Source organism: Thalassophryne amazonica, chromosome 13 (assembly GCF_902500255.1).
Source record: "Thalassophryne amazonica chromosome 13, fThaAma1.1, whole genome shotgun sequence".
Lineage (NCBI taxonomy): Eukaryota > Metazoa > Chordata > Actinopteri > Batrachoidiformes > Batrachoididae > Thalassophryne > Thalassophryne amazonica.
Genome location: NC_047115.1, coordinates 95,873,258 through 95,891,460, shown reverse-complemented (window position 1 = coordinate 95,891,460; position 18,203 = coordinate 95,873,258). Strand labels below are relative to the sequence as shown.

Below are 18,203 nucleotides of genomic sequence, written 5' to 3'. Positions count from 1 at the left end.
TCAGTAGAACCTTCTCTTTCAAAAAGTTTGGGTACCCACAAAAAATTTCAAGATGGCTGCCATTTTTCAAGACGGTCGCCGGCTATACTAATTTATGATGATTTCTGCACACAATGGATGAAACAAATGCACCATTTCTTAGCTAAAGTGTGTTTTTGGGCTTGTACAATAGTTAAAATCATCAACAGTATAAGAAACATCATTTTGAAAAGCATATTGTTCAAATTGCTGTGGCAAAATCGTCTTTTTAGCAATTACGATTTCAAGCAATAGATTGAAAATTTCTGATGTATCTGCATATCTCACATTATAAGGTTTTATCAAAATAAAAAATATAAATTATATGGACACATATATATCATATATACATGTATATGTATACTTCAAATCATGTGTGTATATATATATATATGTGTGTGTGTGTGTGTGTGTGTGTGTGTGTTTGTGTATGCAAATTCCTCTTTCAGATGTGTTTCTAGATATATATAGAAATAAAAACGTACCTACAAATATAGACTCAGACTCAGAATTGGAAGTGAATTGGAGTCAATTGCATTGCCATTCAGGTGTATATTTGTTGATCTGTACTGTAGTGATAGACACAATGTTATGACAAAAAATATATAAATAAAGAAACTTTTGACCATCTGCTACAATGATACATTGCTTATATTGCAAAGAACTCGACAAGATAAAGAAAGCTTTGGCAGTTCCAAAGAAAAAAGAGGATCTCCAAACAAGTGACTCAGAATTAGAAGAGGATCAATACGAATTGTGAGAGCACATTATAAAAAAGTAGATACATGGCTACCAAAACGAGATTGTGAGGCTACCTACACATCACACTTGCAACTACACAAACCTGTGCAGAGAAGCCCAAGTCTGTAGCACTTACACCTGCCACTACAGCGAGACTTACAGCCACACTTTGTCAGCTGTTCACAGCTCTTTGCTATTGGAGAATTGGCAGTCCAGAAGACTTTCCATTGATCCCCATCCTTCTCCCAACCCCAGTCAGCTGGACTTTCTTCTTCTGGCTGGCGTAGAATTGCTTGGGCCCAGACACAACCTGCCTGATATGCCGAGCCTTTTGTGTGTTGAAGCAGAGCTGCTCTAGTTGGAGGGATGGCTTCATATGCCCTCTGCTTTCTGGCAAACAGGTCAAGTCTGGCCTCATCCACACTATGGAGGTTCCTGGACCTGTCATACATGAGAACCACAAACCTCTGCAGGATATTGAGATCATTCTCTTCGATCACTGGTGGGTACTGGCTCAGTTTGGAGAAGATTGTGGTGGCCTCTGGGAATATATCCCATGTCTGCCAAGCTGTCTTCTTGCCCTTGTTTCTGAAGGCTGAGACCACATCGCAACCTGTAAAAGCATGGAAGAACAACATACCTTTGGCCTTCTCTTGGCCAATGCTGTTGTACAAGTTGTGAATCCCAATCCATCGAAGGCTTAACGAAGGCCGAGGGGCTATCCTTTTACCACCTTTGTCAAATATGCACATTGATGTATGGGATACAACTAGGTTCGGTTACCCTACACCTAGCCCGATCATTCATCCAATGTCATTTAAGTCCCGTGTGATCTGTACACCATCTGGGTAAGTACATGGGTAACCCATGTATAGCCACCTCACCCTTGGCTCAGCTCTCCCACACTGGCACACCCTGTCAATTCAGGTGCGGCTGTCTAACTAAATCTACCAACTACTTTCTACTAGCTAATTGATTTGGGGCTGCTAGACAGCATTTGGGACACTATTCTATGCTAAACTACACTACAACTAGCGCTAGCATACCATTTTGGTGTTAGTAATACTACGTGTGGCTGTGTTGAACAGCAGTGAAGTCACCAGTGTGCCCTGGTTGTGCATTGACTTTCACTCTTTTAAATATATTATAATACAAAATCAGCAACTTCACACCAAACTGAATTGTAAACCAATTGTGTGTGACATATTTAATGAAATGAACACTTCTGCATGACATAAAAACATCGCCAAGAGCCTTGTGAATCATTCATGTGTTCTGATCGGAAATATGGCTGCCATATTTGTGTATACTTGTAAATCTATATACTATATTAATCACTATACAAATATCCAGCATATATTTGCTTGGGGGTGTAGATTGAGCAAATAAAACCAATACAAACGCTTAGAAACATGACAAAAGTTGCGAGAGTTGCGATATGGAAAGTCGACTGGTGCCATCTTGAAAAATAGCGGCCATCTTGAAATTTTGACTGGGTACCCAATGAATTTTCACAAGTACACTATGGGGAATATCTGTGCCAAATTTTTTGCTTGCATCATTAACTGAAGTGTTCTAGTGAAAAATTATGAAAACTTGCTGCACTAATCATTCTTGCTGCCCACACAGTCAGTCATGATGTCTCTTGCTCTTTGACCTTGTGCATCAGATCCGGAAGTGTGCGAGACTGTGAAAAGGCTTATACTGAATATTCACAACATAGTTGTGATTTTCCTTTCAGGAATGTTTAAAACATATTTGTTTTAAACAAAGTAAGGCACTTTTTTGTGACAGTAAAGCTAATGCTAATAGCGGCCTTTGGAGTAAGCTAACGCTGAAGTTGCCACTTTACTTTCAGTAACTTTTCATCAGGAAGCTGTTTTGAAATGTCAAATGTGGAAAACAATAAGATAAATGATTGTAGTGTTTCATTATAAATTTGCTGATAAATTTGCTGAACTCACATACTGTGACATCACTAATGTGTAGCTTTCTGCTTTTTTCAGCTCCTCTTGTTTTGCTAGTTAGCATTGTGGTTATCGTCTACACTTTTTCCAGTTAGCACACTCGTTTTTCTAACGTGTTCTTCCTCCGTCTTTCTTGGGGACGGTCGACGTCGACGGGACTCTGCTGAGAAGTTCTCCTATGATCCGACACAGATGTGTGAGCTGCCTGTGAGTTTAAAGAGGCACGCGGAAAGATGTGGATTGCACTTTGTTGTCTGAGGGCGTCAGTTTGAATCCCTCTGATGTTTCCTCCTAGGTGCTGCAGAACTGCTGCACATTCTAACAGTACGCACTTTGTTCTCCTCCACTTTCTCTGCTCTTCTGTTCTTCTCTCTGCTGCAGAAACCCAGCGAGGTCCATCGCTTTGTGACGTTACGTGTGCTCAGCAACTGGGGTCACGCCGAGAACACGTGCATTTACACAGACGTCACATGATGTTTGAAACTGCCCAGAACAACGCCTGTATTTTTTATTGTACATTTATTCTGTATTTATTTTTAAAAAATAAATAATGAATTGGTTTTAAAGAACAAACAGTGGTGTTGAGTCTTCATCATGTGTTGGAGTATCAGTTCAAACTTTTCATGCAGCACGCCGGCCCTTTGTGGACTTTTATGACTCTACAGGTTCGTCTTGAAACAGATCACAGTGGACTCCTTTAATGCACCCCCCCCCCCCCAACACAAACCCATTATAAAGTGTTTTTTTTTTTATTGTGGGTGGAGTATTCATACATTTGTCTTTGTGTATGTTGATACTATGTACATTTATGTCCACAATTGTCGCTACAATTCTATATCCGCTCACATCTGACGAGTACATTACTTTTGGTCTTTTACCGGAAGTGTGTTTTTGTTCTTGTTTGCTGACTTGACTTGCCCCCAGTTTCTGCGACAGAATGTGTTTAAACCTGCATCAAACCAATTTTTTTTTTAATTATCTGGCCTAAATGAAGTTTTGTAAGATCTGTTAATCACTATGTATGTTTTTTTTTTGTTTTTTTTTTTTTTTGTTTTGTAATCATTGCATTTTTCACCTTTAGTTCACTCTGGAACACACAGTTTACATTGCAGACTCTTGTAAGTTCACATATAGCCAGAGGTGTCAAATCCGGCTTCTGAAAGTAAAAACCCTCCCATGTGTTGCTCCACCTGTGCACCTAAACCAGGTGATCTTAATAATTAGTTCATCCACCTGCCTGAAGAGTTGAACTAATTACAATCAGCTGGTTTATTGGGAAGATGGAACAAATATGTGGCTGGATTTTTAATTTCTGAAGCTGAATTTGACACCTCTGCACATAGCAGTCCTATGGAGATACCTTTCAGCACACAAAAGGATCAAGGTCAAGGTCACGGGAAGGTCAAACACTAAAATCACTAAAACAACTTTCCTAGTCACAATATGTGCTTTTTTGCCTCCACATTTGGCATGAATATAGTGAATGACCACACCCATAAGCCATTACCTGGAATAAGCGATCGACCCTGACTTTCAGGGTTTACCTTGAGGTCAAAGATGACCTACAAATAGGTCAAATTTCATATGTGAGTAAAACATGTTGTGTCATACACCAAATTAAAGGGCTCCAGAATATATCAAAAGTTTTAAGTTATGACATCATGTAGTGACATCACGGCGAAAAAACTTGCAAACTTTTGAATTTTTGAGGGTGTGGAAAAAGCATGCAAATAATCATTGCAAACTCTTGTAAGTTCACATGTAGCAGTCCTATGGCGATACCTTTCAGCACACAAAAGGGCCAAGGTCAAAGGTCAAGGTCACAGGAAGGTCAAATGCTAAAAATCACAAAAAAAACCTTTGCTGGTCACAATTTGTGCTTTTTGCTTCCAAAGGTGCCATGAATATAGTGAGTGGCCATGTCCATCAGTCCCTCTTCATGGTGGCTGTTCCTTGTGATAGTCTCTCTTGTTCACCTTTTGGCAAGATACCCATCATCCTCAGGGTGACTGTTTTCAAGAGGCAACAGAGACAAGAGGCAAACGTTTACACAATTTTCAGAATCAAATCAATAAAATAAGGGGGGAGATAGAAAGAACTAGAGAGGAAGAGGTCACACAATTCTTAACAAAGCATTGAAGAGAACAGCAAAACACCCAGTGGCTCTCTGTGATCAGGGTCACAACCACGTCATCATAAAGTGAAGAAAATACGACAAGAAGAGATGTTCACGCTTCGAATTTACAGAAAGGACAGAAATATCACCCAGAAGTAGCAGAAGCTTGTGGGATTTTACCTTAACTATTTTTATTGTATTTTTCAGAACAACAATAACAAAAACAAACAAAAAACAAACCAGTGCCATGATAGTCTCTATATAATCAGGTAGAACCAAACCTAATCCGCTTCCATTCACATCTTCTTAATGAATGAAATGAAAGGCCTCCAGATATCTTCAAATTTGTGCTCTTTGTCCTTTAACATATATGTAATCCTTTCCAGTGAGACAGTCAGTGGCATTAGTCGTAGCCATTGTTCCAGTGTTGGTCTGTAACGTTTCTTCCATTGTAGGGACATCTCTTAGGTAAGGCTAAATCCAAAAGTGTCTGTTCATTCTGAGTGTAACTGTGCTTCTCAGGGTAGAGGCCAAATAAAATCAACTTAAGGTCCATTATCACACATTGGGAAACAATATTTTCCATCACATCTCTTATCTCTTCCCAAAAGAGCATTATTATTTTTTTTTACAAAACCACATACAATGTATCAGTGCTCCTCTGTGTTATCTTGAACATACATCAGGTACATCACCATTACATCTATTTATGTACTTGATCCCCTCAAGGCTGCGTTCTTTCTCCTCTACTCTTCTCCCTGTACACCAACGCAGTCCTGGCCAACCCCATTACCCTGTGTGACTTCCCAGTCACCATTGTGGAGTCCTTGTGGTCCTGGGTGATCCCCAGGACCTCAAGTGGGAGCTGAACATCAGCTCTCTCACCAAGAGAGCACAACAGAGGATGTACTTTCTGCTGCAGCTAAGGAAGTTCAACCTGCCAAAAACAATGATGGTGAACTTCTACACTGCCATCACTGAGGCCATCATCTCCTCCTCCATCACCGTCTGGTACTGCTAAGGACAGGAGCAGACTGCAGCGTATCATCCACGCAGCAGAGGTGATCGACTGCAATCTGCCATCCCTACAGGACCTGTACCTCCAGGGCCCTGACGGGAGCAAGGAAGATAGTGGCCGATCCCTCTCACCCGGGACATAAACTTTTTGTTACCCTCCCCTCTGGCTGATGGCTGGGGTCCATCAGAACTAAAACCTCAACACACAAAAACATCTTCTTTCCATCCTCAGCTAGACTAATAAATAATGCGTGAGACCCCCATTTAGCCTGCCCCCCCACCCCCACAAAGTACAGATTGATCATCCCTGCACTGAAAGGTACTGTACATCTGCATGTCTTTGCACAGCCCCATTCCACTATGTTATATTTATTTGACAGTGAACATAGTTTTGCCCATTTTATTTATTGGCTCCTTCACTTCTTACAGAAATATTTTTTCCTTTTATTTTTATTGTTGTTTATGCACCAGTGACACCAGATCAAATTCCTTGCATGTGAGAACTTACTCAGCAATAAGTTTCATTTTGATTCTGATTCTGTACATGCACCCACATCAACCATTTAAACTGAATATCATTAAGTTATAAAAATCAGAAATTACACCTTTTTTCCAATACGCCCTTTGTCAGCATTTTCTCTAATATTGTTTGGGCTGGTTTTGACAGTTGATAATTTTGACTCGTTGTAAAATTTATGATTTGGAGATATTTTAATGTACATTTTTTATTCAGGTGGAATTTATTTTGAACTCCTGGAAGCTCATTAGAACCTCCGAATCAGGTAGAAGCTTGTGGAATTTAGTCTGATTCATCCTCCGAACCAGGAGGTGGCAACAATATTACAAGTAGGCACTGACCGCCGTTGAATGAAAAGAAGAAGAGTTATTATTTAGGGATGCTAATTGTTAGCTAGCTAATGGAAAGAGTTGTAAATACTTTGTTTCATCATATGAGAGGTCGCAGTGATGGCTGCACAGTTTTCTCAGACGTTTAAATCGCTGCATCACGGCAGAGAGTGGGTGACTTTAGAACCAGCGCCTCGTGTTCCAACTGGACTGCAGCGGCACAAAGTAAGTCTGTACCGGGAGTTTGTGATTTCTGTTTTCCCAGTTTTGTGAACTGGAATTCTTTTTAATATTTTCCATGTCGCTGACATTAATGAGTGACATGAGTGATATATACACATTAATGTGTATATATCATCAAACAGTAATTTAAAATTGAATAATTGTTGCAGAATCTCAAAGTAATGATAGGCAATGTCGATATGATTTTTTTACAGCAATATTGTGCCATTTACGGTTTGTGGCTTCGTCTGGGTGGTGGTCTGCTTGAGCTAGAAATTATAAAGTACTCTTTAGCAAAGTCCTTAATCTGCAGAGTGGCAATCTCTGATTTCAGATGGACCAACACATCCCCAGAGTGGCAGTCTCTGATTTCAGATGGACCAACACAACCCCAGAGTGGCAATCTCTGATTTCAGATGGACCAACACAACCCCAGAGTGGCAATCTCTGATTTCAGATGGACCAACACAACCCCAGAGTGGCAATCTCTGATTTCAGATGGACCAACACAACCCCAGAGTGGCAGTCTCTGATTTCAGATGGACCAACACAACCCCAGAGTGGCAATCTCTGATTTCAGATGGACCAACACAACCCCAGAGTGGCAATCTCTGATTTCAGATGGACCAACACAACCCCAGAGTGGCAATCTCTGATTTCAGATGGACCAACACAACCCCAGAGTGGCAGTCTCTGATTTCAGATGGACCAACACAACCCCAGAGTGGCAGTCTCTGATTTCAGATGGACCAACACAACCCCAGAGTGGCAGTCTCTGATTTCAGATGGACCAACACAACCCCAGAGTGGCAGTCTCTGATTTCAGATGGACCAACACATCCCCAGAGTGGCAGTCTCTGATTTCAGATGGACCAACACAACCCCAGAGTGGCAGTCTCTGATTTCAGATGGACCAACACATCCCCAGAGTGGCAGTCTCTGATTTCAGATGGACCAACACAACCCCAGAGTGGCAATCTCTGATTTCAGATGGACCAACACAACCCCAGAGTGGCAGTCTCTGATTTCAGATGGACCAACACAACCCCAGAGTGGCAGTCTCTGATTTCAGATGGACCAACACATCCCCAGAGTGGCAGTCTCTGATTTCAGATGGACCAACACAACCCCAGGGGTGCAGACTCTGATTTCAGATGGACCAACACATCCCCAGAGTGGCAGTCTCTGATTTCAGATGGACCAACACAACCCCAGGGTTGCAGACTCTGATATCAGATGGACCAACACATCCCCAGAGTGGCAGTCTCTGATTTCAGATGGACCAACACAACCCCAGGGTTGCAGACTCTGATTTCAGATGGACCAACACATCCCCAGAGTGGCAGTCTCTGATTTCAGATGGACCAACACAACCCCAGGGTTGCAGACTCTGATTTCAGATGGACCAACACATCCCCAGAGTGGCAATCTCTGATTTCAGATGGACCAACACATCCCCAGAGTGGCAATCTCTGATTTCAGATGGACCAACACATCCCCAGAGTGGCAGTCTCTGATTTCAGATGGACCAACACAACCCCAGAGTGGCAATCTCTGATTTCAGATGGACCAACACAACCCCAGAGTGGCAATCTCTGATTTCAGATGGACCAACACAACCCCAGAGTGGCAATCTCTGATTTCAGATGGACCAACACAACCCCAGAGTGGCAGTCTCTGATTTCAGATGGACCAACACAACCCCAGAGTGGCAATCTCTGATTTCAGATGGACCAACACAACCCCAGAGTGGCAATCTCTGATTTCAGATGGACCAACACAACCCCAGAGTGGCAATCTCTGATTTCAGATGGACCAACACAACCCCAGAGTGGCAGTCTCTGATTTCAGATGGACCAACACAACCCCAGAGTGGCAGTCTCTGATTTCAGATGGACCAACACAACCCCAGAGTGGCAGTCTCTGATTTCAGATGGACCAACACAACCCCAGAGTGGCAGTCTCTGATTTCAGATGGACCAACACATCCCCAGAGTGGCAGTCTCTGATTTCAGATGGACCAACACAACCCCAGAGTGGCAGTCTCTGATTTCAGATGGACCAACACATCCCCAGAGTGGCAGTCTCTGATTTCAGATGGACCAACACAACCCCAGAGTGGCAATCTCTGATTTCAGATGGACCAACACAACCCCAGAGTGGCAGTCTCTGATTTCAGATGGACCAACACAACCCCAGAGTGGCAGTCTCTGATTTCAGATGGACCAACACATCCCCAGAGTGGCAGTCTCTGATTTCAGATGGACCAACACAACCCCAGGGGTGCAGACTCTGATTTCAGATGGACCAACACATCCCCAGAGTGGCAGTCTCTGATTTCAGATGGACCAACACAACCCCAGGGTTGCAGACTCTGATATCAGATGGACCAACACATCCCCAGAGTGGCAGTCTCTGATTTCAGATGGACCAACACAACCCCAGGGTTGCAGACTCTGATTTCAGATGGACCAACACATCCCCAGAGTGGCAGTCTCTGATTTCAGATGGACCAACACAACCCCAGGGTTGCAGACTCTGATTTCAGATGGACCAACACATCCCCAGAGTGGCAATCTCTGATTTCAGATGGACCAACACATCCCCAGAGTGGCAATCTCTGATTTCAGATGGACCAACACATCCCCAGAGTTGCAGACTCTGATTTCAGATGGACCAACACATCCCCAGAGTGGCAATCTCTGATTTCAGATGGACCAACACATCCCCAGAGTTGCAGACTCTGATTTCAGATGGACCAACACATCCCCAGAGTGGCAGTCTCTGATTTCAGATGGACCAACACATCCCCAGTGTGGCAGTCTCTGATTTCAGATGGACCAACAACCCCAGGGTTGCAGACTCTGATATCAGATGGACCAACACATCCCCAGAGTGGCAGTCTCTGATTTCAGATGGACCAACACATCCCCAGAGTGGCAGTCTCTGATTTCAGATGGACCAACACATCCCCAGGGTTGCAGTCTCTGATATCAGATGGACCAACACATCCCCAGAGTGGCAGTCTCTGATTTCAGATGGACCAACACAACCCCAGGGTTGCAGACTCTGATTTCAGATGGACCAACACATCCCCAGAGTGGCAATCTCTGATTTCAGATGGACCAACACATCCCCAGAGTGGCAGTCTCTGATTTCAGATGGACCAACACATCCCCAGAGTTGCAGACTCTGATTTCAGATGGACCAACACATCCCCAGAGTTGCAGACTCTGATTTCAACACATCCCCAGAGTTGCAGACTCTGATTTCAACACATCCCCAGAGTTGCAATCTCTGATTTCAACACATCCCCAGAGTTGCAATCTCTGATTTCAACACATCCCCAGAGTTGCAATCTCTGATTTCAACACATCCCCAGAGTTGCAATCTCTGATTTCAACACATCCCCAGAGTTGCAATCTCTGATTTCAACACATCCCCAGAGTTGCAATCTCTGATTTCAACTCATCCCCAGAGTTGCAATCTCTGATTTCAGATGGACCAACACATCCCCAGGGTTGCAGACTCTGATTTCAGATGGACCAACACATCCCCAGGGTTGCAGACTCTGATTTCAGATGGACCAACACATCCCCAGAGTTGCAGACTCTGATTTCAGATGGACCAACACATCCCCAGAGTTGCAGTCTCTGATTTCAGATGGACCAACACATCCCCAGGGTTGCATACTCTGATTTCAGATGGACCAACACATCCCCAGGGTTGCAGACTCTGATTTCAGATGGACCAACACATCCCCAGAGTTGCAGACTCTGATTTCAGATGGACCAACACATCCCCAGAGTTGCAATCTCTGATTTCAGATGGACCAACACATCCCCAGAGTTGCAATCTCTGATTTCAGATGGACCAACACATCCCCAGAGTGGCAATCTCTGATTTCAGATGGACCACCACATCCCCAGAGTGGCAGTCTCTGATTTCAGATGGACCAATCCATCCCCAGAGTGGTAGTCTCTGATTTCAGATGGACCAATCCATCCCCAGAGTGGTAATCTCTGATTTCAGGTGGACCAATCCATCCCCAGAGTGGTAATCTCTGATTTCAGGTGGACCAACACATCCCCAGAGTGGCAGTCTCTGATTTCAGATGGACCAACACAACCCCAGAGTGGCAATCTCTGATTTCAGATGGACCAACACAACCCCAGAGTGGCAGTCTCTGATTTCAGATGGACCAACACAACCCCAGAGTGGCAGTCTCTGATTTCAGATGGACCAACACATCCCCAGAGTGGCAGTCTCTGATTTCAGATGGACCAACACAACCCCAGGGTTGCAGACTCTGATTTCAGATGGACCAACACATCCCCAGAGTTGCAGTCTCTGATATCAGATGGACCAACACATCCCCAGAGTGGCAGTCTCTGATTTCAGATGGACCAACACATCCCCAGAGTGGCAGTCTCTGATTTCAGATGGACCAACACATCCCCAGAGTGGCAGACTCTGATTTCAGATGGACCAACACATCCCCAGAGTGGCAATCTCTGATTTCAGATGGACCAACACATCCCCAGAGTTGCAGTCTCTGATTTCAGATGGAACAACACATCCCCAGAGTGGCAGTCTCTGATTTCAGATGGAACAACACATCCCCAGAGTGGCAGTCTCTGATTTCAGATGGACCAACACATCCCCAGAGTGGCAGTCTCTGATTTCAGATGGACCAACACAACCCCAGGGTTGCAGACTCTGATTTCAGATGGACCAACACAACCCCAGGGTTGCAGTCTCTGATATCAGATGGACCAACACATCCCCAGAGTGGCAGTCTCTGATTTCAGATGGACCAACACAACCCCAGCGTTGCAGACTCTGATTTCAGATGGACCAACACATCCCCAGAGTGGCAATCTCTGATTTCAGATGGACCAACACATCCCCAGAGTGGCAATCTCTGATTTCAGATGGACCAACACATCCCCAGAGTGGCAGTCTCTGATTTCAGATGGACCAACACATCCCCAGAGTTGCAGACTCTGATTTCAGATGGACCAACACATCCCCAGAGTTGCAATCTCTGATTTCAACACATCCCCAGAGTTGCAATCTCTGATTTCAGATGGACCAACACATCCCCAGAGTTGCAGTCTCTGATTTCAGATGGACCAACACATCCCCAGGGTTGCAGACTCTGATTTCAGATGGACCAACACATCCCCAGAGTGGTAATCTCTGATTTCAGGTGGACCAACACATCCCTAGAGTGGCAATCTCTGATTTCAGGTGGACCAACACATCCCAATAGTTGCAATCTCTGATTTCAGATGGACCAACATAACCCCAGAATTGTGGCCCAGCCAGAGCCCAGACCTGAATCTGATTGAGCATCTCTGGAGAGATCTGAAAATGGCTGTGCACCGACGCTCCACATCCAACCTGATGGCGCTTGAGAGGTGCTGTGGCATCATATTCAAGAATACTTGAGGCAGTAATTGCTGCCAAAGGTGCATCAACAAAGTATTGAGCAAAGTGTGTGATTTCTTTTTTTTAAATTTTTTTATTTTTAAGAAATTTGCAGACATTTCAAAAACCTTTGTTCATGTTGTCATTACGGAGTGTTGGAAGTAGAATTTTGAGGGGCAAAAAATTATTTTACTCCATTTTGGTAAAAGGCTGTAACATAACAAAATGTGGACACAGTGAAGTGCTGTGAATACTTTCTGGTTCCACCGTACATGTTGCCATTTACCATTAAGCTTTTCTGAACTTGTGTCTTGCATCCCACAGGTATTGTTCTATGATAACATGCTTACAAGTGTGACATGTGACAACCCCCCAGCCGCTGTCATAATTGAGAAGCTGCTGCGCAAATCAGACAAGCAGCAGAACACGAACAGGCCAATGAGCAACATCAAGTTCACCATCATTTCTGAGGAAAGGATGCAGGCTGCAGTGACACTGGCCAAAAGAGATTTGAGACGATGGCGTCTTGAGGCTGTGAAGAAATCCTCAGTTATATCTTCACACGAAAACTCTGTTCTTAGTGTAGATGAGATGGATAGTTGCCAGGTATTTGATGTGAATTAATAATACATACATGCAACATTTATTTCCTTCACATTCCTTGTATGTCCTCAATGAGTTGCCCCTTCATTTAAGAACAGAAGTGGGTGTCATCTTGGTCTTTCCAGGATCCGTCAGATGCTACTGGAAAGGCAGAGATGAAGCTGTCCAATCCAGAACATATGGCAGTCAGATGTGGACCTGCAGTCATCTCTGATTACCATTCAACAAGCCAGTCACCCCCAACCACAGACCGTTGCCCAAAGCAAGTGGATGGACATCAGCAGCATCACTTAAAACAACAGATCCAGAAGCTGCATAATGAATTGGAAACCTATATTGAGAAATTGGAAAAAATGGCTGATTTAGGTGAGCCACAAAACCAGGATCTTACAGTAGTCTGGATTTTTTTAATCACCTATTAACCTGCCAGTCTTTAGCTCAGTAGGCTATCGTTTTTGTTCATGTTTGTGTTTTAGGTTGTTAGTAGGATTGCTCAACAACTAATTGGATGATGAAGTTAAACTTAAGTGAAAGGGATGACTCTGGCCTACTGTTAACTTTGTGGGCACTTCTTGTAAAAGGAATGATGTCAGTCAAATTTCTAATATTTGACTTTGCAAGATGGCCATTGTGAGTCTCTGTAGAGCTATGTGATGTAATAAATGCCTGTACAGTTTTGCATTTAATTGTTTACTCTACAAAATGCTGGTAAACAATGAGGAGACTCCACCTTCCCAGTGTCCACGAGGTATAGTTTTATGTTTCATGATCTGTTGATGTTTAATCAGCAGACAAGGAAATGGAGGAGCCTTTGGATTGTAATGAACTAAAGAAGATAGAACTCTGCAAGCAGATGCAGGCAGCCCGCTCAGCACGTATGATCTATGTTGTCCAACAGCAGGTATGGAAATATGTTCAATATTTCAAAGAAATCTTCGCTAAATTGTTAATTTATAGTCTTCTGCAAACAAAAACACTCTTCTACTCTTTAACAGGTTAATCGAATACAAGAAGACCTTGAGAAACCATGTAGCCAGCAAATGTGGGCGAATAAAAAGGTGTGTCTTCATCACCATCATCACAGGTTTTTATTGCTCCAGCTCTACTACTCAGTTAAAACTAGTGAATATATGTTTCCATTTCAGCCAGAAATGAACTGAATTATTCTTGCTGTCCCAGTTAAGGGCAATTGAGAGACTTTCAGCTGCCCACCGTGGGGCAGTTAGGGTCTTGAAGGTCATAATCCCTCAGCTCTCAGACCTGTCTCACAACGAGGTTCCTCCTTATTACAAAGAGCTGCAACAGCTGATTCGCCGGCTGTCTTTGTGTTCAGCTGAGTTGGAAGGGGACCAAGGATCATCTGTTTCTGAACAGACTCTGAACATCATACAGAAATTAGAGGTAAGGCACATACTTGCATTCAAAAGAACCCCATCTTCATGATCTGTGGTGCTCGGTTCAAGTCAGGGGTGGGCAGCGAGGGCTGAGACACCGCAGGTTTTCCTTGCAACCAGCCAGCTCAGCAAGTGGGCTGCTGATGAGCTTCTCCCCTGTACATAAACACCTGATCGTCAATGAAATCACCTGCTGAGCCACCTGATTATTAATGAAATCACCCGCTGAGGTGATTGGTAGTCAGGAAATCCTGCTGTGTCTCAGCCCTTCATGGCACATGATTGCCCCCCCGGTCTAAGCCCATAGTACAAGTGTATTCGGGGGATAGTCCACATTGCTGTTGAGAGGGCACATAATCTGTGTACAAAGCAGGGCACAGGTTCCAAAGGGGTTCTATTTTAACAATATATTGAAGTTGTTTAGGTGATTCAGGTGTCAAGTCCACGTTTAATGTCTTGTCATTCTTCTCCTTTTGTCCCTCTTTTAGACTTGTCATTCTGCCTTAAACAGACAAAAGATGATTCAACAGATGCCCATCCAAACACGTAGCTCCTCTCCTTCACGCTGGAAGTCCCCCAAACATCCTGCACCACCGTTGAATGAACTCATGGATCCTGTCACAAGTCATAGAGGACCTCGCAAAGCACAAACCTCCAAAACAAGTAATCGCGGTCAGTGCTTACGACACATATTATTAGAATGAACCCATATTTCTTCAGAGTAGGGTTTGGTAGAGATGTTTTCCATCTCTACCAATATAGTCTAACTTTTGCAGGAGCTAAAGGTTTGTCCAGTTCAGCATCACTGCTGTGGTCCAGTTTCAACATCTGTAAGTCACCTGTAGGGTGCATGGGTGACAAATTTTAGGGATGTTTACTAAAAATTTACAAATAATGGTATGCTGCTGAATCTCATATTAAAAAAAAAAAAAAATTAATGTAAAATACTTTTCCATGATTAAATAGTACCTCATTTGTTTAAAATTTAGGTGGCCTCCTGGATTCGATAAGAAAACCTAAAACAATTTAGTTATTTATTGATTTATTTTTCCCCCGTTTAACTGATGGTTGTTGACTGTTATTTGCTCTGAGACACAGGGCAGATAGTTGTCCTCAGACTTTGAGAACAGACTGTTTTGAAGGAATTTGCACACAGTCTGGGGAGGTGACTTTGCAAACATGGACAAACAAATGTCTGTAATGTGGGGCAAGACCTTGGAGACAGCTGGGGGGTTACATTGGAGCCACTTTTGTTCACAAAGGGATCTGTTTCTTCTCAGAGGACTCTCTGAACATCATTCAGAGCCATCACAGCACACAGTTTATTGACTGTTCTCCCTACCGCATATTGTCACATTTGAGCCACCATAGGGGGCACTGTTATTATTCACCTTATTTTCCTGAGATTTACAATCAACTGTACGTCCAGTCGCTCTGTAAGTGTTAAAAATACAGCAAATAAGTGTCAACCAGAATGGACAAACTCAGTAACAAATAATAAATGTATACCTTGCAGCACAACCAGATCCCGCTGATTTTTACTTTTCCTGAAGCGGCACACAGCAACCTGCGCTGGGTGCTATGTGCAGAATTCGACTGCCAACATTACCTTTGTATTGTTTTATTCTTTCATTTGTCCAAAAACAATAATCTGGGAAGTAAAGACATCGCTAACAGCTTCATAGTGCCCTGTCCTCGGCACAGCTGTTCTGTTTGACTCACTAACCCGCTGTCACGATCACTGTCAGTCTGCATGTTCACACTCTTGCAAAGTTGGATAAAATTGCCCGGCTTTCCCGTAGACACATAAAAAATATTGATGTCCAACACAGTAAAGAATGGGATCAGCAATTTGGCTGACTGGAGGTGGATGTTGATGATGAAATGCATTCTGGGTTATCCCTATATGCTGTATTGAGAATTCCACCTGTACTGAAAACTGAGAATTTGGGCTGTGAAGGTACTGTGGATAGACAGGGAGGCATTTTGCTGAAGGAAACTGAACAGGTAATGTGCCCTCTGGTCAGTGGTCTCGTGACATTTGATCTGGTTACAGTGGAACTGAAGTAGAGGTTTATTTGTGGAGTACACTTTATGAGTTTTCTTTATGGTTTGTATTTTGATCATACTGTGTTAACCAGACTTTATCATCATGAATATTGTGAAACTACCAGATTGAAAAGCAGTACAGTATCTTTAAAACTAGTATTATTACTAAAATCTTAATGATACCCATTTCTACTTTGTTCAACGCCTGCATGAGTGTTAGTTAAGGTTGTGGAGTCGAGGCAGATTTGTCACTGGGGTCAGGTTTACTGACCTTGACTTTGCAGACAATGGTAAATGGACTGCACTTACATCACACCTTTCCATCTGAATCAGAAGCTCAAAGTGCTTTACAGTGATGCCTCGCATTCACCCACTCTCTCTCTCTCTCACACAAACACACCAATGTCAGGATGCTGCCATGCAAGGTTCTCATTACACACCAGGAGCGACTGGGGGATTAAGGACCTTGCCCAAGGGTTCTTAGTGATTTTTCTGGTGTGGCAGGGATTTGAACTGAGGATCATCTGATCTCAAGCCCACTGCTTAACCACTAGGCCATCCCCTCTCCAGTGTTGTAATCTTATGTCATGGGTTAAAGTTCTCCGTCACCACGACTGATTTCCGTCATTTGGAAAATTTAACCGCACATACGCGCGCACGCGTGGTGTTATGCATGTTTTGGGGCCGAAATATGATAGTCTCACTGTCAAAGCAGCATCCCATTCTGCGCTAATCAAAACAGCAGCAATGTCAGTGTGGACTGTGGAGGAAGGGACTGTGTGAATTTTCACTCCTCTCCGCTCTGTTTCCTGCTTGCTATGAGCCACAGTCCTTCTCCTCCCTGTCTTTGTGGGAACATTTGGCAGACACTCCACAAGTAGAGCGGGGCGTGGCTTTGCTTTGAACCAGTGAAGCAATGCTTTGATCTGCTGCTTCGGTTCTTTGTTTTATTTCGCTTTATCTTAATTTTCCCTCGCTAAAACCCTAAAGAGCATATGTCTGTGAGTAATATTTACCTTTTTATGTTAAACCGACCTGTTATGGTCTTCTGAAACAGTTGATAGATGTATTTTATAACTTAAAAATGGGACCGATGCTAATATGTTAGCATGTCTATGGCATTTTCAATGTTAAAGTTAGCATTAAGCTGTAAAAGTCAAATGTATTACAAATTGTAATATTTTATTCACTTATTTTTATTTATATATCAATAATAATAATAGTAACAACAATATTAGTAATAATAACTAACAATGCCACAATACAGTTTTAGAGAAACAGACAAAAAGAATCTGATCAAACAAAACAAAAGATTAAACCAACTAACAAGGAACATAAATAAATAAATAAATATAGAAATAACTGTTTCCTGTGAACACTTAGTGACTCTTAAACCTCCACTTCATCCCTGTTTTATTTAAGTTTAATGACAATTTGTTTTGGTCAAACCACATCTAAGCTGTGTTTTTACACAAGAAAAAATAAAATGCAGTAAACTGCACATTTGTCTTTTTTCATGAAAATAACTTATTAAATATAACATATTACACTTTAGTCAGGGCTTTAAAATACTTTTGTGGACTCTTGCTGTAATATGTTGTCAGTTGTTGAGATAGCTGCTGTAGGCATCTAAAAATGCTCATAATCGGGTGAAACCTGATGGAAATCTCTTTGGTGTGTCAGTGATGTATGTACAACCCCTGGGAAAAATTATGGAATCACCGGCCTCGGAGGATGTTCATTCAGTTGTTTAATTTTGTAGAAAAAAAGCAGATCACAGACATGACACAAAACTAA

At 42.9% G+C, this 18,203-nt stretch overlaps 1 protein-coding gene across 2 annotated transcripts in view; it reads left to right on the top strand.

Annotated features, from left to right (window-relative positions):
• Nucleotides 1–6,731: 6,731 nt before the first annotated feature.
• Nucleotides 6,732–18,203, top strand: part of kiaa0753 (KIAA0753 ortholog) — a 58,034-nt gene continuing 46,562 nt past the window's right edge. Inside the window, exons 1-7 of one of the 2 annotated variants that reach the window (XM_034185340.1) lie at nt 6,732–6,930; nt 12,685–12,966; nt 13,089–13,329; nt 13,755–13,864; nt 13,959–14,021; nt 14,143–14,364; nt 14,846–15,029. In XM_034185340.1, the coding sequence (XP_034041231.1) occupies nt 6,826–6,930; nt 12,685–12,966; nt 13,089–13,329; nt 13,755–13,864; nt 13,959–14,021; nt 14,143–14,364; nt 14,846–15,029 (1,207 nt within the window). In that variant the 5' untranslated portion in view covers nt 6,732–6,825. Of the gene's footprint in view, nt 6,931–12,684; nt 12,967–13,061; nt 13,330–13,754; nt 13,865–13,958; nt 14,022–14,142; nt 14,365–14,845; nt 15,030–18,203 lie in introns of both variants that reach the window. The other variant, XM_034185339.1, reaches the window with a different exon arrangement.